General features: G+C 38.5%; 4 protein-coding genes and 1 non-coding gene across 6 annotated transcripts; 2 read left to right on the forward strand and 3 right to left on the reverse strand.

Moving 5' to 3' along the window:
- Positions 1–369: 369 nt before the first annotated feature.
- On the reverse strand, positions 370–4554 carry LOC114747343 (shaggy-related protein kinase alpha). The gene is made up of 13 exons (XM_028935666.1): positions 4427–4554; positions 3770–3942; positions 3529–3621; positions 2988–3047; positions 2614–2886; positions 2437–2511; positions 2196–2252; positions 1932–2072; positions 1785–1835; positions 1360–1455; positions 1156–1239; positions 881–983; positions 370–782 (listed from the first exon to the last, which is right to left on the reverse strand). Exons 2-13 carry the CDS (start codon positions 3881–3883, stop codon positions 700–702), a joined length of 1230 nt encoding a protein of 409 aa, XP_028791499.1. The 5' UTR covers positions 3884–3942; positions 4427–4554; the 3' UTR covers positions 370–699.
- Positions 4555–8288: 3734 nt separating this feature from the next.
- LOC114747342 (ATP-citrate synthase alpha chain protein 3) lies at positions 8289–12443 on the forward strand. Of its 2 annotated transcripts, none has more exons than XM_028935665.1 (12): positions 8289–8631; positions 8776–9030; positions 9118–9279; positions 9398–9478; positions 9734–9785; positions 10103–10217; positions 10321–10402; positions 10912–11007; positions 11124–11225; positions 11346–11462; positions 11547–11663; positions 12022–12443. In XM_028935665.1, the coding sequence occupies exons 1-12, from the start codon at positions 8533–8535 to the stop codon at positions 12091–12093; spliced, it is 1350 nt and encodes a 449-aa protein (XP_028791498.1). In that variant the 5' UTR covers positions 8289–8532; the 3' UTR covers positions 12094–12443. The 2 variants fall into 2 exon arrangements, with proteins under 2 accessions (XP_028791498.1, XP_028791497.1); XM_028935664.1 differs by having other exon boundaries at positions 8854–9030.
- A 582-nt stretch (positions 12444–13025) lies between these two features.
- On the reverse strand, positions 13026–13099 carry TRNAI-UAU (transfer RNA isoleucine (anticodon UAU)). Its single transcript has one exon. It is a non-coding gene; the product is annotated as a tRNA-Ile (tRNA).
- A 3703-nt stretch (positions 13100–16802) lies between these two features.
- On the forward strand, positions 16803–18534 carry LOC114747345 (PLASMODESMATA CALLOSE-BINDING PROTEIN 4). The gene is made up of 4 exons (XM_028935668.1): positions 16803–17089; positions 17172–17732; positions 17824–18022; positions 18122–18534. The coding sequence occupies exons 1-4, from the start codon at positions 17041–17043 to the stop codon at positions 18306–18308; spliced, it is 996 nt and encodes a 331-aa protein (XP_028791501.1). The 5' UTR covers positions 16803–17040; the 3' UTR covers positions 18309–18534.
- Positions 18535–19031: 497 nt separating this feature from the next.
- Positions 19032–22005, reverse strand: LOC114747344 (nuclear envelope-associated protein 2). The gene is made up of 5 exons (XM_028935667.1): positions 21576–22005; positions 21345–21452; positions 19679–20140; positions 19463–19564; positions 19032–19240 (listed from the first exon to the last, which is right to left on the reverse strand). Exons 1-5 carry the CDS (start codon positions 21783–21785, stop codon positions 19070–19072), a joined length of 1053 nt encoding a protein of 350 aa, XP_028791500.1. The 5' UTR covers positions 21786–22005; the 3' UTR covers positions 19032–19069.
- Positions 22006–22201: the final 196 nt, after the last annotated feature.

Here is a 22201-nt window from a genome sequence, read left to right on the forward strand (position 1 = left end):
GATACAAATTAATTTATAGTTTTATAAATTATCATCAAATTTGAACTGCAAATTTAATCTGATAGTTCTCTACCACAATGAAAAATCTAGTTAGTGGGGGTTGCAGTTTCTTAAATGGTGCTGGCAGGCTGGAAAGCGACATGATGAATCATAAAAGTCAATACACAACAGGATCAGTAGAATGAGTGAAATTATAAGCAATAACGCTCATTTAGTGTGAGACGACATTATGCGGACCATCTCAACAAGGAAGAAGAGATCAGCTGTGGAACAAATAATTCCAGAGGGGGAAAAGATTGAATTGAACGAATCGCGACATGGACAAGTAATAAAGGCAAGAGGATAACAGGCGCACGCAGACACACCCAATTCCAGATAAAACACTAGACGACAGCGGCTAACCACCATACGGAGCATTGCTAAATTAGCCATCTATCCATCATTGTCGCCAGTAATACAAGTATCGCACATAGCATTTTGACAACTGCGGATATTGTCTTCTATCGGATGTTACAATGTGTTGGTGATACAGGAGTGTGTTCGCAATACCCATCGAGGGTTGGGTAAGATTACCATATATCTCTAAATCAGGCTTTTACAGGGCAAGGTTGTACAAGAAAGTACACAAGTGGAACGACAATCACCAGTAACGGAAACACGTAGATTTCATATGGAAATATCTTGCAGGTTTGTTACATTTCACAACCCAAGAAACGGGCATTGCTTCCTCGCATGCTCTGGAATCAGTTTTACGAGTATCTCTGTTGGAACTCCCTTCAGTTCTGATACAAAGGAACAAGGAAATCCCAGAAGGTCAGTTATAATTATTGACCGCAACGAAGAGTTGCATAAACACAATTGCACGATTGCAGTATCATACCATGAGATTTGAAGTTGAATAGCGGCGGAAGGAAACGACCATTTGGCAACCGAGTGTTTGGATCACGAAGTTCATCAAAGAAAGGATGGGTCAAGGCATCTAACTGTGTCCAGGAACAAACAAAGCATAAATCGCATGCATATAACCTTCTAGGCTAAACTAAAAAAATAATTATAAAACAAAGGCTGCCCTCATATCCTAGCAGAAATGTTACAGAAAGCCGGACAACACGCTTATGGGGGAAAATTGGGTCAACTAAAAAGCCATATACTCACAGCTGTGCACCGTAGATTAGGGGAGTATTGTAGTAGTCTAGAAACCAAATCAACAGCTTCTGGAGGCATACGCTTATGGAAAATCTGGAAAAAGCAAGTTAATAAATATTTTAGTAAGGCATTCAATAATAGGCAATCAGCAAATAATTGCATGTTTAAAAATGACCATGAAAGTGCCCGTAGATAATCTAGCAATACACACACCTTGTGCCATGGATGAGCTTTTATCTGAGGGAATTTAAATTCTGTATAGTTAGGATTCATGCATTTAATCTCTTCCCTTGTTGGAGTGCCCAAAACCTATCAAAACAATCAACAGGCAAGAAAAATGTTAAAAAGAAAAGATCCTGCCACCGTGTAAAAAAGCAAGGATAACGCATCAAACTAACTAGTAATCAAGCAAAGCCTTATATATATATATATATATATATATATATATAATTGTCCTTGGCTGTCTACCGAAAGAACTATTGAAAAACATCAATGCATCTCAATCTTCTAGAGCTTGAGTGTCGTCAAATCATCCACTTCCGTCTTAGAAAGTTAGAGCAAAAGGAAAATTCAACATTCACTGCTTAATTGCGCAAAAGTGAGTCCAAGTCAGAATACCACCGTCAGTGATGGATTACCTTGATGATCTCAACAAGCTGATCGACGCCGCTCTCACCAGGAAATAAAGGCTGAAACAAAATATAAAACAGTTGCAATCCTCTGTTACATATAGGTACTCATATATACATCACGTATCACAAGAGCTCACATCAGCAGATACCAACCTGTCCAAGAAGCAACTCAGCCAAAACACAACCAGCAGACCAGATGTCAATAGCCGAAGTATACTCGGTTGCTCCAAATATAAGCTCAGGAGCTCTATAATATCTAGAACATATGTATGAAATATTTGGTTCCCCTTTTACCTGTGAAATGTCAATCCAAATAATGTCAAACATTGACGTCACCAACTATCCAACCAATGAAAACTGAAAGCCCAAGAGGAAGGAAGTAAACAACACAACTACACAAATGTACATGGAACATACCAACACTTTTGCACTCCCAAAGTCACATAATTTAACCTGGTGGGTGTGAGGATTGACCTGCACAGAAGAGAAACCTTTCATCAGTATAATCAAACAAGCACCATTGAGCCTTAATAGCTTAAACCAACAAATAACTATCTTCTTCACATTGGAACAAATTACCATCTTTCGGCCTCTTGAAACATAAATGTAGTGTAAAACTTGTCTAGAGAATATATGCAACATAAATCAAAGAACATACCAACAGATTTTGGGGTTTGATGTCCCGATGACAGACTCCAATACAGCGATGAATGTAAGATAATGCCCTAAAGATCTGCAATACATCAATTTATTACAACTCCAGCGAGATGAAAGATCAATATACATAGGACAGACATCCCACATTTGATAAAGCGACAATATTTTTATAATATACCTGGTACGTGTAGAGCTTAACATATATCAACGGCATCCTCTGATTCAACTTGTTGTAATGTTTGATCACACGATGAACAGTTTCAGGAACATACTCAAGTACCAAATTAAGGTATAATTCATCCTTTTCAGTTGTTGAAAAGAAACAATGCTTCAAAGAGACAACATTCGGGTGGTCAAGGAGACGCATTGTTTGCAGCTCCCTGTTCTTGTACCTTTTGTCTTGGAGAACCTTTTTTATCGCTACAGTTTCGCCAGTCTCCAAGCACTTTGCCTGAAGTTATAACCGAAAAAAGCACACAACATTATGAACTTTGAAAAAGACCAAATCAGCACAAGGACGAAAATATCCAGTCTTTTGACATGAAGCAGTACCTGAAAGACAACTCCAAATGACCCATGCCCAACAACACGCTCCGCCATATAGCTTATCGTCTAAAACAGACAGATGTAACATTAGCGGTGGGAAAAAAAAAAAGGACCCCAAAAAGAAAATCAGAAAGAACGTTCATTGGGAGATGCATCCTCTATAACTTTTATCATTTTATTCAATCATATATCGTAGTACTTCATCAGTTAGAAACCATTAAATAACATATTTCTCATTATAAGACCCAGGCAAGTTGATACGGCAAATAGTTATGCCACGCTATTCACTGGATAGAGGCACAGAGTTACAAGGCGGGTGTAGAGAGCTGGCACAATATCTAAATATTTTCTTAGAAAATGACTTCGGACCTTTATCGTAATTTTCTTCAAAATCACAAAATACATAATCAATGCAGCTACAGGAGAAGGGAGACATCCATGCACCAAACTGGAGCATCAATCGTTCACCAGTCGAGACAGGGCCAGAAGTCATATTATCTCCAAATGATATACAGCATATTGTAGGGCTTTAAAAACAATGGCATACCTGCTTTGGCTGACCATTTCTACCCCCGATGGTTGTGACAATAATGTGACCGGCCTCCGTTCCATTACCATCAACAACAGCGGCTTCCATTTCCTGCGAGAAAAATAAGCTATGAGAAGCTGGGTCTGGAACTCGTAATCAAAAAGACCAAAAGATAATTAAATCGAGAAACTAACAGCAAGACGTACAGAAAGGGGGGAAATAAAAAGAAAAATGTGCAAACAGACTCTGGCTGACATACTTTATCATCCCTAATTTTCATATCGTTCATCTCCTCAGGCAGTCTGTCAACACCTGCGGTATGACCAGCGGATTCTCTTACCCCTGACGTTGGCACGACACCAAGCGACGCCATGAGCCAATAAATTTCACTGATTTCCCGGCTCTCTGAACTTGTGCAAACTACTCATTTACCTGCAAAAGCACAGTTGGAATGGGATCAGATCAGCGGGTAGCCTGGAGCCCTTAACATGGAAACTGAAGCCCAAATAGGAAATTTGAGTTGAACATATTCAGCAAAAATAATTGCGATTTTTCTCCATCAAAGATGAAAGATCAATCCTTCCACTGTATAAAAAAACAGAGAAAGAAAGAAAGATCCATCCTTCCAAACAGACGAATCAGCCGGAAAATCATCGTCGCAATCAGCAGTCTCGGAGAATTCAAAATAAACACCTAATTAAAACCACCAGTAGATCTCCTTAAACCGAGAAGGTCAAACGCCAAAGAAACTGATCCAAGTACCCAAAAGCAATGGACGAAAACTGGCGCTTGAACTAAGCCTCAGTTACTCTTGAATCAGATTGTGGGAGGAAGGAAGAAAATTCAGAAAAAATAACGGCAATATATCTGAAAATAAGGGAGGGAGATAACAAACAAAAGGGGAAAAAAACAGTACCGTCCGAAACATAGAACAGTGGAAATCAACCAGGCTAGTTGGAAGAAAGGCTGAGAAGGCGAAGATCAGAAGTTCAGATCCACGGCTTCCTCCTGGGGATTAGTAGGAGCAACAGTTTTCCACTTTTCTGCGTGGGGAGGTGTGCTATAATGCGCTGGTGACAGTCAAAGAAGAACACTATTTTATGCATTTTTTAAAATAAAGAAATTGCATTTACAGCTGATAAACGTTAAATTGAAAAGAAAAATACTGTAAGAGGCCTGACTCTCTTTTTTGACCATTCAAACTTGCTTTAAATTTTCTCCTCTCTGGTATTTAAAAAAGGTCGGAAAAAGAAGTGCTTTTGGCGCCTTCCTGTGTGGGCACTCCTGCCCACTCCTTTCTACCCCAAACCCAGGGGCATTTTCCTTTTGTTGTCCAAATCTTGCCTCACTCGAAATACGAATTTATAATACAACAAATAGTTTAATTTATCTTATGTACTAAATAAAAAATGGAAGCACGACGCATGCGATCTGTTAGAGTAAGTAACAAAGGTTATATGCGAAACGAAACATATGAACCGTGGGGCACGGGCGTTGAAGAGGGGTATAATGGTCTTTGCGAGAGGGGGCGCCCGAGTCGTGGAAGAAACTGAAAAGTAAAGCCATCGTCATTGCCCAGTATTGGTACATGACGAATATGCGATTATAAAATTTTGAGCCGCAGAGCCAATCATCGAACCGAAAACCAGGCAGCATTCCAACACATTTACGAAACTAGCCCTTTTAAATATTGAGCCTAACAATAACAATATTCCTTGTGAGCTGTGACTTCGGAGACTGCGTCATTTTTATTTTTTATTTTATAAAAAAATAAATAAATAACTCGCCAGCCAAAGCCCGCATTGCACGCGGACCCCCTTAACGAAGCCAGTCCCTTTTGGACAGGTTATTAGAAATATTCACACATGAACGTCATAATTATGTATATTTTTTTTATAAGATTAATACAAATTTACTCTTATATTTTAGTTTTGATCTCTTAAATTTTAAATCATAAGTTTTAGTCCCTTAAATTTTTTTCATTTAAAATGTTAGTTCATATAATCCAATAAAAACTTAGACTGTTTTACTACTTGAGAGACTTAAACTTATAGTTCGAAATTTGAGGGGTTAAAATCAAAATGAGGGTAAACTTGAGAGAACAGATATTATATTAACATTTTTGTAAAACTAGTGAGAAAATATGTGCCTCATTTGACGTGCGGGTTTGATAACAAGATGAAGCTTCAATAATCACATGATTATAGTAGCACTATTTAAATTCAATTAAGTTACGAGGTACCAAATGGCTAGGAGGATGGGAGGCATGATTGAGAGGAGAGAAATGGTGTTAATTAGGTAGGGTGACGAGATCGGATTAACAATGAAGAAATTATAATGGAGGGAGTGAGTGAGTGAGTGAAGGGGGTACACCGACTCTGTGTGGACTTTGAATGATATGATCACTTTGCGGACCTAGTTACAGGATATGTTAAATATCTAGTGTGATGATTCACGCAGTGTCGTTGTGGTTGCCAGCAAGAGCTGGGCACCTCAACGCTTCGCCAGGGAATCCAACCACTCCACATCTAACTTCTCTGTTCGATACCTAACTCCCTTCACTTCCCTTTGCTTTTGCACCCGCTCGAAATGACCTGTAAGCAGTTGAAGTAATTCCAGATGGGGGCTTAGTTAGTGGAGAATTTGATTGGCGAGCCCTTGGTCTTCTCCTCTGGTTAAGGCTCACGCATTAATTTCTGACGTGTCTTACGTACGGAGCCATCTAAGGAACCGGTCAGGAAGGGCGCCACCTCTCCCAGCCGGCTGGCCTTCGCTGTGAAGGAACAGTTGTCATATTCGAGCACCCTGAGAGGACGAGCTCTAATCAAAACCGCATTGCCTGAATCTGCTTTAAGAAAGGAGAAAATTGCATTACCTTCCCACATTCGATTATTTTCATCTAATCCTCACACTTGTTGCCCTCTTTTACAAACTTATAAAATTGCTTAAAATTTGCTGATGTTCTTAAAATTAACTCCCTTCCTCCCTGGTTTTTTTAAATGTTCAGGAAAAACTGTCAAAAATAAATAAATAAATGAGTTGGCCCGATTTTACTTATTATTGTTATTATCCCCGTCATAATTATGCGAATTGATGCGATTTATTATTAAAATGTTAATACGCGTAGGTGTCGAGTTGCTGCTTTCATTTTTCACTGGAAGTAAATGTTTTGTATATTTTCCGTAGCTGCATTAGTTTTCCCTCTCTATCCGGTAGTATGCATTTCAACAATTACTGTAGGGAAAAATCACAATAAAGTGCCATCTAAAATAATTAAATATTAAGATGTATCTTAAAATTATTAGATTAATTTGAAGTTTTAAGAAATCTCATTACAAGAGATTCTATTTATTTAATTATCATATTGCTCTTATTTTTCTTTTAAGAGTATACATTGACAACTGAAAATATAGTCGTTAACAATTTAAGGCGTAACGATTAATAACTATCGCAGCAGCTACTGACAATTCATGCATTATATTTTTATGATGTACTGAGAAAATATGTTATTGATACTTGCCGCGATAATTATTAATCATTATATTTTAAGTTGTTAACAACTACTTTTTCAATTGTCAATACATACTTAAAAAACAATTTAATAATTAAGCAAATAAAATCTCTTACAATAAGATTTTTTTAGAACTTTAGAATAATTTAATGATTTTTTTAAAAAAATTTATATTTAATCCCCTTAACTGGGATTTATTGCAACTTTCCCTTATTGTGTAGTGTTAAGTATTGTAAAGCTGAGGTGGACGGTGATTTTGATTGATTCGGAACCTTTCCTCTTCCCATCCTCTTCTCTCCTTTTTTTTTTTTTTTGGATAATTAATATATAAGTCTTTATAGTTTCAACTAGTTTTTAATTAGGTCCTTATAATTTTTTTCTTTTTATCAGGTCCTTATACTTTCATGTATTTTTAATCAAGTCCTTATAATTTTTTTTTCTTTTTATCAGGTCCTTATTGTTTTACTTCGTTTTTAATTAGATCCTTGTAGTTTTTATTCTTTACTTTACAAATAATAAAATTTTAAAAAATAATAAATTATTGTAACAATCTTATGTTAATGTTCTTTTAAATTTTTAGTTAAACAAATATATTATTTATTTTCAATTCGAATTTTTATAATTATAAAATTCAAATTATAATAATAAATTTTTCTAAAATTAAAATATGATTATAAATAATTTATATTTAAGTATAATTATTATTCTGATTATTTATTAATTACTAAATGATTATATTAATTATTTTGTCCAATTATATAATTATTAATTTAAAAATGAAATTAATTTTAAAGAATAAATTTAATAAATAATTTTTTAAAAACTACAAAGCACCTAATTAAAAAATAAGTGAAACTATAAGGACCTGATAAAAAGAAAAAAAAATAGAAGGACCTGATTAAAAACACATGAAAGTAAAAGGATATGATAAAAAGAAAAAATTTTATAAGGACCTAATTAAAAATCAGATGAAACTATAAGGACCTGGAGATTAATTATCCCTTTTTTTTAAACCATGAGATTAATATATTTTAACAATTTTAATTTTAATTTTTTAAAAATCATTTATAAAAAAGTTTAAAAACATTTACTACACTTACAAATCATTAGAATTAAATTTTAATATATTTTATAATTTATAATTTATTTATTTTTATAATTTAATATGTTAATACTAATTTAAAAAAATTTTAAATCGGAAGCATTAAAATATTAATCTAAGAAACTGGATTTTGATGGGGAGGGGAAGTAGGCTAATCGGAAGCAAGGGGAATGAATTTGGATTGAGATTGAATATTGGCAAGACACGTAAGACAGGCACCAACCTCCGCGGCTGCAGCCAGGAACCACCGCCGTCGAATGCTCTTTATCGGTTCCAACGTCACCTAATAGAACAAAGGCCGTCACCTCCGTCCCCGTCGCCATCCCTCCCAACCTCTCCCGTTCTGTCATTCGTCCCCTCCTCATTTTATCCTTTCGAATCGTTGCTCAACCTCATCGGCTGTCGTGCAATGGCCAGGAAGAAGATCAGAGAGTACGACTCTAAGAGGCTCCTCAAAGAGCACCTCAAGAGAGTCGCAGCCATTGATCTTAATATCCGCTGCGCTCAGGTCTGCATAATCACCAACTTTTCCCGCTTTTTAACATCGCAGTCTGAACTCCTCAGACTTCTCTGTTCCTGACTGCTTTAATTAACACGTCATCACCTATTTGCATGTAAAAGAAAACTGTTAGCCTTTGATTTATTTGGCGAGAGTTATATGGTCACTCGAAAGTTCTCTGTCTTGAGTTCATCCCTTATCTGCTCTGTACTAAACCACGTTGTAATCCAGGTGACGCAATCGACAGACTTTGCTGAGCTGACTAATCAACAACCATGGCTTTCATCCACAAAATTGGTTGTGAAGCCCGATATGTTGTTCGGCAAGCGGGGGAAGAGTGGCTTCGTGGCTCTGAATCTAGATGTTGCCCAAGTGGTAGAATTTGTTAAAGCTCGCCTTGGTGTTGAGGTTATTGCTGAAACGAATATCGCGGGAAGTCTTGATTGTTGGTTCTTTTATTTCGTCTGCCTGAATTTTGTATTGGACAATCGTTAGGTTGAAATCGGTGGCTGCAAGGCACCTATAACCACATTTATCGTCGAACCATTTGTTCCTCACGACCAAGAGTATTACCTATCAATTGTCTCTGAAAGGCTGGGCTGCACCATCAGCTTCTCAGAATTCGGAGGCATCGAGATTGAAGCGAATTGGGATAAGGTGTGTGTGTGTGAAGTTGTTTCATTGGCGGTGCCAGTATTTTCACTCATATTTGTGCTACCATTCTACAAATGCATCTTCATTAGGCTGACATATTTATTACTGCTATCTCATGCAGGTTAAGACTATATTCCTTCCGGCAGAGAAACCTTTGACACTCGAGGCATGTGCTCCTCTGATAGCTACGCTTCCTCTGGAGGTGAGTGTCGATGTTCTTTTCTGATATTTGTACCAATTTCCCTCTTACAAACAAAGAAACCGGTGAAAGGTTCACAATTCACTGCCTGATAACAGGGATGATTGTAATGCCTGTTGGTGCTAGACACTACTATCTTTTATCAGAGATTTCAGTCTGCTGCACCTATAGTCTAAATCTTGTTGGTGTTGTCATTTTTTATCCTACATTGCTTGACTTGTCATCTCGAAATTGCTTATTCTGCCGGTGATTTCTCAGGTCCGGGGAAAAATTGGTGATTTCATAATGGGTGTATTTTCTGTCTTTCAAGGTATGAATTTAATTCTGTGGAAACTATTGTGTTCTGTCACTGGGCATAACATGACCCCCGGAAAAAGAGCAGGGTCTAAGACCTTTTTATATTTAACATTTAGTCAGTTATCTTGACAAATCATGCAGGGCTAGTTAAGAGACTTGTGAATATCGTTCTTTTCCTAGTTATAATCTGTAGGAATAAACATGACTAATCACTTTCATGAAAGACGTGATTCCTTTACATGTTGTTTTGCTCATTAATAAATACTTCTATGACACATGTTTTTATGCAAATGATCTTCAGGTTTAATCTTCTCCCCATTTCCTTTGTAGATCTGGATTTCAGTTTCCTAGAGATGAATCCCTTTACACTGCTGGATGAGAAGCCATATCCATTGGATATGAGAGGTGAATTGGATGATACTGCTGCGTTCAAGAACTTCAAGAAGTATACTTTTTTGATATAGACGCTAAGAATGTTCAACCTGAAGATTGTGCTGTATATGCATATACCTGACTTTTATCCTGTTACTACAATGTCATGCATTCAGGTGGGGTAATTTAGAGTTCCCATTGCCTTTTGGAAGAGTTCTGAGCCCTGCAGAAAGTTTCATTCATTCCCTGGACGAAAAGGTTGTTTTCACTTTTATCTACTTAGTTAACGTTATATCAGTATATGCAATCTCTTTCTTGCACGAGATAGCCTTGCAACTAGGCTTTTTTCATTTGACGATTTCCTTACAATATATATGGTTATTCGATTGACCTTTCATGATCTTACTAATGTAAAAAGTATGAGAGCGTAACATCGTTGTCCACTAACCTCTAATTCTAATGCAGCTTTTTTTTTTTTTTTTTGGGCCTGAGCCACTGGTGCAATTGATTAAGAAGTTATATCTTTTCTATTTATTAGTGTATTTTATATGTCATTAGCTGTATTAGGACATCGTCTCCAGAAGTATGTATCATACTGTGTGCTTTTGAACAGTCAGAGTTGGGGCAAATCTTAAGAACTTAAAACATGTCATTAGAATTTGAAGGTTTTTTTTTCCTATCATAATTCTGATTAATCTGGGATGCAGTTCTCCAGGCTTCCTCCGCCTTCAATATTGGTATAATATACTTTCATTTCCATACTGCAGACAAGTGCTTCCTTGAAATTTACTGTATTGAACCCAAAAGGACGTATTTGGACAATGGTAGCTGGAGGAGGTGCAAGTGTTATTTATGCCGATACTGTAAGTTGCCAAGTTGATGGACTTATCCTAATATATCCTAAAGCCAAGGAACCAGACAATGGTTATTGGAAGGTCAGTAGTTATTGTGGTGACTTAATTTACCTTCTGTTTGCTAGGTTGGAGATTTAGGTTATGCATCAGAGCTTGGCAACTATGCTGAGTATAGTGGAGCTCCAAATGAGGAGGAGGTGCTGCAGTATGCAAGAGTCGTGATTGATGTAAAGCAATTTGATTCGTTTCCTTTTAACTTAAGTTTCAGTATTTTGTCCTAGTTAGTGACTTCATCAAATTATATTTTGTGTGAATAATTTGTGTGAATATTGTGCTTTTTACTGCAGTGTGCTACTGCAGATCCTGATGGTCGTAAGAGAGCCCTTCTTATTGGAGGTGGCATTGCAAACTTCACAGATGTTGCTGCCACATTCAGTGGGATCATTCGAGCCCTGAAAGAGAAGGCATGTTTTAATTAGATGTATCCTTATCTCACTTCTTGAAGTTAGGTTGTTTACCATTAATTGATTTCCCCCATCCTCCTTCAGGAGTCAAAGCTTAAAGCAGCAAGAATGAACATTTATGTTAGAAGAGGTGGTCCAAACTATCAGATTGGTTTGGCAAAGATGCGCGCCCTGGGTGAGGAACTGGGGGTGCCAATTCAGGTAACGACCATCTTTGTTGGTAACATTTGCGTTTAAGTGTGCTGTCTTTATCCTCATCTGCTTACCATTCATGGGCGGAATTCGCTGCGTAGTAATTTCTAGTTATGTCTGAAACTAACATTTGCCTCATCTTCTGTGGACTGCTGATTTGTGCTCAAAAAGGGATCCTAAATGTTATCTTGGAACCTTGGAACTATTACCCAGTGCTTTGGTATTAAAGCCTCTATGATGATAAAACGGAAACTCTAAAGTTGTCGAGATTTCTCCTCCAAATGACGTCTTTTATCTATTTTTTTATTGAGGGTCCAAAACCATTAATTACGACTGTAATGAGATTGTGATGATGTGGTGGTTTCAGGTTTACGGGCCGGAGGCCACGATGACCATCATCTGCAAACAGGCCATTGATTGCATCATGTCTGAAGCATAAAGCCGCAATCATTTGCCCCATTATGTGTTTTATTTTCATCCCAACTTGGGGTAGTTTTCATAAACTCGGTGAAGCTGTTGGCATTTAAAAAAAAATAAAAAATCATAAACTCGGTGAAGCGAAATAGGGGTAGATGCTCAAATTGTTCTTATATTTACCCCCTCGTGTGATTTAACTGTTGTGTTTTTATGTGCCTTCATGGCCATGGGAACATGAATTGTCATCGCATCTTTTTCCGAGAGAAATTTGTGAAAACTGTAATTTTAGTTGATGACATTTTTAAAGTGTGTCAATATCCATGTGGTTTTCTATCAAGGACCAGCCTGCGAGGAGTTCAGGTTTCATATTTAGATTATGATTAGTTGATAATGAAATTCGAACTGAAAATTTAGTTGAGCCTTTTCCTGAAGTGAAAATTTTGCTCTGAACTAGCCGTTTGATTAACAATGCAGCGAGAACATAAATCTATGATTAAGGATTCAGCTTGTTGCATATTGCGCAGCATTCTTAAGCAACATGATCAAGATGTTGGCCAAAAAAGGAAAAAAAACAAAAAACACTCAATCTTGATTCTTGAGGCCATAAAAATCCACTTCTTCAAGTTTTTCATCACATATTTCATTAAAATGAGTTGAACTCATAATTATGATGCCGTCTATGATTGGTTTTTCCGGTAATTCAATTTTATTAGTTACCGTCACCGACAACGTTATTATCATGCATTTGAATGCCATTATTCATGTGACGATGAAACTTTTTCCTGCGGCTTTGTTGCTTCACTTGCTTCTTCGAAAGGAGTACTCACGCAATGAAACGGAAAACAAAACGTCAACAAATACAGCGCTTTTTTAATATTTTAATTATAATTCAGAATCATAAGAGCATCATTATCGTGGGTCGGAGCTTAGCATTTCACGCGTGCCAAAAAACACTGGTCCCGGCGGGGCTCGAACCCGCGACCTTCGGCTCATAAGACCAACGCTCTAACCAACTGAGCTACGGGACCTGACGTTGTTTTTTGTCGGCAAATAATATAACTGTAATATTATGCTTTTCTGACAAAACCATATGTAACACTGCTGAATTGATTTTGAAGACGGTAGAATCCGTTGCTGGGCCACCTATAAACATGCATGAAACTACATTTTGAGCCCATGCCAGAAATAAAACCCTAAAGTCCTCAGAAATCAGGTGTTTGTAATTCAATTTGGGACTTGCTCTGCAGCAGAAGTTCTTCGAACCTATATCAACAATTATCAGCAAAAATGGGATGGTAACAGCTTGGAGGGGACAAGAAGCACCATGGTGATAGTCACCTGGAAGGCACCACAATCTGGGTGGTGCAAACTAAATGTGGATGGGAGGGTGTCGTGCGATGGAATAGCAGGTTGCGGAGGAGTTATAAGGGGAGACTGTGGAGAATGGCTAAGTGGATTTTCAGTTAGATTAAATAATTGCAGCTCTCTGGAAGCCGAAGCATGGGCAGTCCTCGAAGGTTTACTATTATGCTGGGATATGGGGTTCAAAAGAGTTGAGGTAGAGACGGATGCTATACAGATCACTCGAGCTGTGCTATTTAATGACCCGGTAATTGGAAATGTGCAAATATTCACAAGGATCAAGATGATGCTGGAAAAGACGTGGCAAGTGCAGGTGAAACATGGATATAGGTTGCGGATAAAATGGCCCACCTGAGTGCTCAACAAAGTGACAGGAGGAAGATATGGTCCTCGCCACCTCTGGAAGTATGTCAGATGCTCCAAGATGATTGTTCAGGAATAGGTGTCATGCGTAGAGTAAATATGTAACTTCTTGGGTTTTACCCTCCTTCACCAAAAAAAAAAAAAAATATCGGCAAACTAAACAAATGATGGGATGAAGGAAGAAATAATTGCGTACGCAGGTATTAGCATGCGCTTATACATAAATGGATCCGAGTTTAAATTGATTCAGAGCTGTAGCTCTACAGAAAATCAAACGCATCATAGGACTGTGACAAGGGCAGCTAGGCGAGACATATAGCAGAGCTGCTAGCTTTCCCAAGCCTTGTTATAGAAAGATAGTACAGTCAGGTAGATGAAGATGTTAGTAACCATCTAAACAATTACTTGGAAACGTAATTTAATGGGTGTGTCAGCGTCGTCCGAAGATTTTAAGGGCCCCATGACCGTTCCTCCTGGGTAGTTGGGGCAGTCTTAAATTCCCTACCAATATCACTTAATCCTTGAACTCAAGGCTTAAAGGTTAATATAAATTGGGAAGGAGGGGAATGGCATTTTCAAAAACAGAGAGAAGAAGAACTGAAGAAGGCTGAGAAATATGCAGAGAGTGAGCAAGCTTAAGGTGCTGGTGGCGCTAGCTATGATGGTGATGGTGGTGCTTGCTTCGGAGGTTGAGGGAGGACGGAAGCTGAAGGTTCAGGAGCCGCAGAGCTTCTTGGGAGGAGGCACGGGGACAGGCGGGGGGACGTTTCCGAGCCCCGGCGGCTTTGCCGGATTCTTCTGCACTTTCCCAGGAAGCTGTACCCCAATCCTTCCCGCTAACCCAGGCGTGGGAGTGGGATCCCCACCGCACGTATAAACAAGCCAGCCAAGCCACCTCAAACTGGTCACTGCTTATTTTCATGTTCTGTCAGCTTGTTCGTGTGCGCGCGAGTGAATTTGACACTATCGGCATTCCGTATGTTTGTTCCTATTCTTATGTCGCCAGGGCTTCTAGTTTGTGAGCACAGCAAACTTTCTTTTCTTTGTGTAGTTTGAGTGTGGGAGTACGCAGCGTTATCTGAGTGTTTCTCATGAGTGAAGTAGCTAGCATGTCGAATCATATCACCTTTTTTTTCTATAGACCTGAATTAATTATACAGCAATGTGTCTTCATGATCTTGCTCCTTTGGTCCAAGCAGAAGTGTACGCGCAACATAAATCGCCATTTGTTTCCCGAATTGAAAAAGTGGGAACTCTGTATCTGTGTCGTAGGATCTGTCATAAATCAAGACAGTTCACCACTACGCGTATTCTTAGTCAAGAAAGACGCAACTGAACCGCACAAATGTATTGCAGTTAAGAAAGGGCGGATTAAAGGTATAAATGTCGAAGAGCATTGATTTTAATTTGGTAGGCTAAACTACAGCTATAAAGCTATGCGCCCGCTAATAAATTTACAGTAAAGGCAAGGGGTATGGTGAAAGCTCAACGTAGGCAGGAAGTAGGAAGGATCGTGTGCGGGTGGGAGCACTTTAGTAGTGGGATCTCGCTTTTACACGTTGCCTGTGACTCATAAATGATCTCTTTAATTGCTGCCTTTGCTTTTGTGGTGGGCCCACACTGATTTGATTGACTTGAAACCCACATGGGCTGTCTTCTCTCCTCCTCCGATCTCCTACGTGATGCTGGATATTCTTCATAGAGGAAAAATGAAAAAAGAAGATAATCCCACCCCCATATGACATATTCTTCAAATCTGGGTCTTTTTACGTGATGTGTGTGTGTAGGCGATATAGCCATTAAGGCCTCGCCCATTTCCTTGCACCAATAATTGTTAGAAAAATCACAAACCTTCAACAGGATATATTCATTAGGACCATCCGTCTTTCAAATTCGCAGTGAAAAAAATAATTTATTTTTAATTTCATTTTTTAAAAAATTAGATTGAATAATAAAAATAAGATTAGGTAACATAATTTATATTTAGATTGATTTTTATAAAATTAATTTGTAAATTAGAAAAATTATTTGAATTGTGATTGAATAAGTAAATTTAGTTTACAGAATAATCTTATTAAATAATAAAAAAATTAAAAATATGAATTAACAAAATATAATAATTTTAAATTATCATAATAGGATGAAGTTATATTTAATGAATAAAATATATTTAAATTAGAAATGTCAAAATTTTCAAAGCAAATAATATTACACAATTCATATAAAATAAAAATAATATTAAAAATTAAAAATATTATAAAAACTGTTAAAAATTATTTGTACTTAAAAAAATTAAAAATAAATACTAAAAACTTATTGGGAATCACAAAAAATATATTAAAAAAAAGTGTAACAATAGCATAAACATAATAGCAAAAATGTCTTTTAATTGTAAAAAATTGTTTTTGCATAAACCATATGTAAGTTTTAAAAAACAACGTTTAATTCATAAGTCAGATTAGCTAAAATTTGTCACAAATCTTATCATATTTATAAATTTCTGTTTTGTCCATCAAATGCCCCCACGAAACAGGCACTGTAATGGCTGGATCTAATTTGATAGCAACACAGGGAAATTCATTTCCTCTAACCAATAAAAAGGTGATGGCAAAAAAAAAAAAACAGTAAAAAGGTAGTCGTCATCCAGATACGTTAGTTCATCCTCACTCGAAAAACTGTGCATGGTTAAAAAGCTAGCCGACACGATGGCACAGGAATTTTTCTTTTTCCTAAAAATATTGACAAGGATCGGTATATTTAATACTTTTCAGCCAGGTATAAGAAAATGCGGGGTAACATGCAACGCAGAGAGAGCACAGCAGTAGGAGCACCGCTTTCAGTGGCCATCGCCAAAAAGGAAGCTGAACCCTTTTAAAATCAGCCGTAATAATCCAAATGTCACCACAGCAATAAGCGGCGAGATGATGCCCGCGCGATGAACCGGGTAGGGACTAGGGACTCGCCAAAGAAGGAAATAAAATATGAATTGAGGGGCTTAAAAAGAAGATAATTAAAAGAAAAGAGGACGAATTACAGGAGACGACAAGAATTCCAAGGGCGTGATCCTTAAGGACAAAGTAATATGTTTTTCTTTATCCTCACAATCCTCTTTCATGCGACACTTTTCCGCTTTTCCCTCTCCATCTTCCCCCTCTCACTCTGCCCCTTCTGTCTTTTTAATTCCCCATTCCCCCTTCCCTCTGAAATCTAAACCTCCGCTCTCCCTCCCCTTCTCCACATCACAATGGCCAAACCTCCTCTTTCTTTCTTCCTCCTCCTTCTCTACTGTTCCGGTGAGTCCTTTACTCTTCACGCCCTCTTCTTTACTTGTCACTCTTTTATTCTCTGCTTACTCCCCTTTCGTATTCTTTTCAGGATTCATGCTGCTCATCTTCTCCGATCGCTACTCTTCCGCCCCACCTGTCGCCAATATCGTCCTCTCTCACATTCCGATCATCGGCAAGATCCTCCCCAGAAGAACTTTAGGTGACACCACCGTCATCACTGTGCCCTCCAGCAATCCTGTCACTGTCTACCCCACCAATCCATCTGCAGTGCCTGTCACTGTACCTTCCTCGAATTCCCCCGTACCGGTTGCGGCTTATCCTCCTCCGTCTCCGTCGTCGACCGGTGTCCCGGTCACAAATTCTCAACCACCACCTCCATCCGCCACTAATGCTGCTCCTGCCGTTTCTGGGCAGAAGTGGTGTGTGGCTAAATCTGGAGTTTCACAATCTGTTCTTCAATCCGCGCTTGACTATGCTTGTGGAATGGGAGGTATCGACTGCTCTCAGATCCAGCAGGGAGGGAGTTGTTACAATCCCGACACTCTGCAGAACCACGCATCTTTTGCCTTCAACGCCTACTACCAAAAGAACCCCGCTCCGACCAGTTGTGACTTCGGAGGCACCGCCACCTTAGTTACCACCAACCCTAGTAAGCTTGATCTTGTTATTTTAGCCACATAATTACTTGTCTCGTGTGTGATTCACCCTACTGAGTACACTACATTTTTCCCCTGAAATAGGCACGGGCTCTTGCGTTTACCCAGCGTCTTCGTCGTCGTTGTCGTCGCCAACAACTCCGACACCATCATCCCCAACAACTCCGTCGTCATCTTCTTCGTCGCCGCCGCCAACATCTGCGTCGTCGTCGTCGTCGTCATCATCACCGACGAAATCTCCAACTCCAACAACACCGTCATCATCAGGAGGAGGTACTCTTGGGTGAGTTAAAAGTGACATGGTTTCACCAATTCTCCAATGTTGACCATTAAGCCTCAATGGATGCTAACGTTAGCGTGTGCGTGTTATCACTGTTTGCAGTTATGGTCGCCCGACATCATCGGCGCCGTTGACTTCGAGCAATCCGACGTCAGGATATATGCCACTTGTCGGGTCGCAAAGCCCACCTTCCACTTCCTGGTCGCATTCAAGTGGTGTCAGACCTTTTGTTGCCCTCACGGTTCTGCTGATATGGTTGGTCACTGCGAACCTCAACATGCGCACTTAGAAGAGGACGACCAGTAGCTCTATTATTATGACTTGGGTGAGTGTACTAGTAGTAGAATTTAAGTAAATTGCGGTTTCTGGCTTCTGGGCTGTTATGTTGCTGCACGGGTTGTGGTAATGTACATCGTTTGCAAGAGCTATAGTATATTAGTCATTAGTGTGAGGTGTAATGGTGACAGACCTACTTCAAATTCATTTGCATAAATGGGAGATTGACATTCATATCACACTATTGTCCGCCCATATGCTTGAAAACCCAATCTGCTCCAATTATCAAATAAGCGAGTTCTGTTTCGAACGGGCATGTCACATATTCGGTAGTCGTAGGATTGAAGCGTATAACCACGCACTCTCGTATCTTGTTGGCAAATCAGTCTGTTCCTGTCCGAGATACCAAATCGAGGGTCCTCCACAGAAGCACCTTATCACTTCAGCGTTGGTTGCTAATTGTGAACGCTTACTGAGAAAGACAGAAGACAAGACCCAAATTATCAGAAACAGCTGACGTTTATGAAGTGCATGACTCATCCCAGAGAATGCGCAAAAAGACATAGAGTGACGGCACAAGCACAGCTAATCAGACTTGGTTGTAATTTTACACTAGAATCTTAAAGGCGTTAGCTGAAGCTAATCAGCTAAACTATTGTATATCTAAACAGTATTCCTTTCCTAGTTTCTACCAGCAAAATGGTTTCTCATACTTCCCTGGACTTTCCTAGCATCTTGAACTACTTCACAACGGAAAGGACATTGAGGGCCCAATCACCGCTTCGAGAACACCACCAAGATCAGCATGGACATGGAGGCCACGATTTTGAATCCAGAGCAATCCCAGAAATTTTGGTTTTGCTTTTCTGCACACACTTCACTTCGTTGTTTTGCTTCTAACTGATCTCTCAGATCTTTTATAGCTTTGTCCCGTCTCTCTTCCATCTGTATCCACAAAACCATATATCATACGTGTCATTTGCCTGGGGCGTGGATTCATTTATATGCTTACTCATTGAGAATGAAACCAACTCTTTCATAATTCAATGTATATCCTGACTCAAACAGCAATTCATAAAACAAATCCTGAAAATTGTAATGGCAGCACCGTAGAGTGCAAATCACGCAGAACAAAAGATGTTATGCAGCTAAGAGCGAAAATCTTACCTTGTGAAGCTTTCGCGTCTGACAACGGGCTTCTTGCAGACAAAATTCCAATTTCAGCACCCTCTTCTTCAGCTCCTGATCAACACACCGCTGTTTCTCTAACTGTAATTTAAAACACCCGGATATTCATAAATACATGAGCCATGATGCTTGAAGAACATAAACAAAGCAATAAATAAATGAGTACTTGCGCGGGCAGACGGAAGCTGGATTTACCTGTGATTCTAATTCCTCAATCTTGAGCTTCGAACAAGAAGACATGATCTTAATTTCATCCTTAAGTTTTGCTATTTCTTCATCCTTGACAATTAGAAGCTCATTTATCTTCTCGAAGTTCCTAGGAGAAACTTCACCTAATATTTTCCTCAATTTACAGTTCTTGTTCGCTTCAGCTTTCGCAAAGGCTTCCATGATATCGTGTTCAATCTGCAGAATGCCATCTTTCAGTTGCTTCTGTGAAGATTCCCTTGCCTGAAGATCCTTCTGTAGATTATCTACTTGCTGTCCCATCCAAATGACACAAACCTCATGCTCTTTCAGTGAACGATTTTTCTCATATAATTCTTTGGCGAGTTCTGCATAGTGGAGATCTGCTGATTGAGCTGATGCGACACTTGCCTCAGCAGCTGCTCTAGTTGCTGCGATCTGTGTTCTAAGATCATCTAACTCATTTAGATACTGCATCAAAATTAAACGATAAGTTAATAAATGACAAGCACGTTACTAATTGGGCTGCCACCAATAAACACGATTCATTGTGATTTTACTATAATGACGTTGTGCTGCACAATTACAAGAGATTTCAAGCGAGTGCGCTCACCGACAGGATTTAATGTTAACAATAGATTGTTTTCAAGTCTAGTTATAAATGTCAGAGTGCCTGAGGCCTCTCTCATGATCTATCTTGATTCGATCAACAATTTTCACCTGCCTTCATGCCAGATGTCCTAATACATTCATGCGTATAGATCGCCAGAGGGAGAGAGAGTAATTTTAGATCCGCCGTCTAATTTTCATTTTTGTTTTATTACATTAATTAAAAAAAAAAAAAAAAAGGTGCACGGTATATCGTTGAATGTGACAAGAAACTGAGAATGCGCTAGGAATTCCGGATTCGGGGCAGATCTAGTGCCCGTAGCCCTGTACGCCTAACAAACTGTTGAACCTAAGGAAAAGAAAGAGGGGGAGCGGGGGGGAAGAAAAACAGAGACAAATAAATAATGTCCACCACAGTGAAATATGCTGTACAGCTGTGGACGTAGAAAAGTCCGCAGAATTTGAAATCGTTGCACCTTGGCTTTAGTTTAGTGGCTGTTAGAAGTCAAAAGTAAAATAATAAAGACATTCACTTTGGTCGCACAGTATTGGCAAAGCCACTCGGATCTAGTGATCAAGCTGTTATGCAAATAAATCTGTTCGAGGATGTGCGCAAAAAAAAAAAAAAAAAAAACAAAACAAATCAAGGTAGGTAACAAGTTAAACGAGCAACAATCGGGTGCCGTTTAATTTAAAAATATTTTACTAATCCTGTTGACAATGTGGCTACAGAATTTGCCACCTTCAAGGAGCAAATATCATAAACTACAAGATAATTCAGGCTAACGGGGAGTTAACAACATAATGATAACACCAAAGCATTCAGTCACCCTTTCTTCCCATGGGCTCCACCATAAACGAAATTGGAATATGAAAAAAATATTTGCTCAGATAAGCATCGAATATGCACGGTTCGTTTATGACCAAAAATAGGTTAATACAAAATACATAAGATAGAGAATTGTATTAAAATTTCATATGTGCAAACAAAATTGAACAACTCTGATTAGAATGAGATTGTTTTTTAAACGAGGAAACGTTAAAAAAAAATGATTAAAATCAAAACCTTCTCAGCAGTAGCGGCTGAAGCTTGAAGTTGCTCGTTTCTCTCCTCCAATCTCCTCCGCAACCTACCAATTTCCTCTTCCATGCTTCTGGCTTTAATCTCTGCTTCCTGCGAGAAAAATTCATAAAATATATCTAGATTAAAGTTTGTCCCCAGTGAGCCACAAAATAGAAGGAGAAATGATTGTCTTACAACTTTCAAGATTATTATTATCATATAGTTGTTATGTACCTGTCTTGTTAGGGTTTCTTTGGCAAATGATTGCTCTTGTGATATAAGGCGGCTCCGCGCCTCCTTCAACTCTGCAGCTAATGACACCACGTTGCGCCTAAAACTCTGCTTCCTTTCATTTAAATCCTTTATCAGTGGATCAATATCTCGAGCTGCTACTGATGACAACGGCAAAGATTGGGACGACGATGGCTTCTCCAAGGTTGACATGGTTAATAAAATAGAAATTTTAAATTCAATATACAAATGCTCTGAATCCACTTTTACGAACACGAGACCAGCAGTTTCCGGTCTATCATAGGAAACATATTATCGCCGTTCCGCCTGGAGATGTGTTAGCTGGACATCAGATTCGAATGCACTTCAAGACAAAAGATATATATCAGTTTAGAAGAAAAATAAGCTAGGACGAGGCTCTACTTGCAAGGAAATCGTACTACTCCTCCGGTCCTTATTACCCAATTTGACTTTTTATTTGGTCCTAATTATAAGACCCAATCCATTTGTCTCTTATATTTATGTATTTTTTCCAAGATAATCCTTCTAATAATGATAGTTTTAGCCATATACTTAATTAGCAAGGATATTTTAGGAATGACAATACTTATTATTATAAATAACCAACT

Source organism: Neltuma alba, unplaced genomic scaffold (genome assembly GCF_004799145.2).
Source record: "Neltuma alba isolate B1F8T4 unplaced genomic scaffold, ASM479914v2 tig00005275_pilon, whole genome shotgun sequence".
NCBI classification, from domain to species: domain Eukaryota; kingdom Viridiplantae; phylum Streptophyta; class Magnoliopsida; order Fabales; family Fabaceae; genus Neltuma; species Neltuma alba.

Coding starts and splice junctions, on each gene's coding strand:
- LOC114747343 (XM_028935666.1), bottom strand. CDS start 3,883: ATGGCGTCGCTTGGTGTCGTGCCAACGTCAGGGGTAAGAGAATCCGCT. Junction 2,253..2,436: donor TCAAACCCCAAAATCTGTTG/GTATGTTCTTTG, acceptor TCTTCTGTGCAG/GTCAATCCTCACACCCACCA. Junction 1,456..1,784: donor AGCTTGTTGAGATCATCAAG/GTAATCCATCAC, acceptor TTGTTTTGATAG/GTTTTGGGCACTCCAACAAG.
- LOC114747342 (XM_028935665.1), top strand. CDS start 8,533: ATGGCCAGGAAGAAGATCAGAGAGTACGACTCTAAGAGGCTCCTCAAA. Junction 9,280..9,397: donor TTGAAGCGAATTGGGATAAG/GTGTGTGTGTGT, acceptor TATCTCATGCAG/GTTAAGACTATATTCCTTCC. Junction 9,479..9,733: donor TAGCTACGCTTCCTCTGGAG/GTGAGTGTCGAT, acceptor GTGATTTCTCAG/GTCCGGGGAAAAATTGGTGA.
- LOC114747345 (XM_028935668.1), top strand. CDS start 17,041: ATGGCCAAACCTCCTCTTTCTTTCTTCCTCCTCCTTCTCTACTGTTCC. Junction 17,090..17,171: donor CCTCCTTCTCTACTGTTCCG/GTGAGTCCTTTA, acceptor TATTCTTTTCAG/GATTCATGCTGCTCATCTTC. Junction 18,023..18,121: donor TCAGGAGGAGGTACTCTTGG/GTGAGTTAAAAG, acceptor CACTGTTTGCAG/TTATGGTCGCCCGACATCAT.
- LOC114747344 (XM_028935667.1), bottom strand. CDS start 21,785: ATGTCAACCTTGGAGAAGCCATCGTCGTCCCAATCTTTGCCGTTGTCA. Junction 20,141..21,344: donor CAGCCGCTACTGCTGAGAAG/GTTTTGATTTTA, acceptor ATTTTGATGCAG/TATCTAAATGAGTTAGATGA. Junction 19,241..19,462: donor AGACGCGAAAGCTTCACAAG/GTAAGATTTTCG, acceptor TTGTGGATACAG/ATGGAAGAGAGACGGGACAA.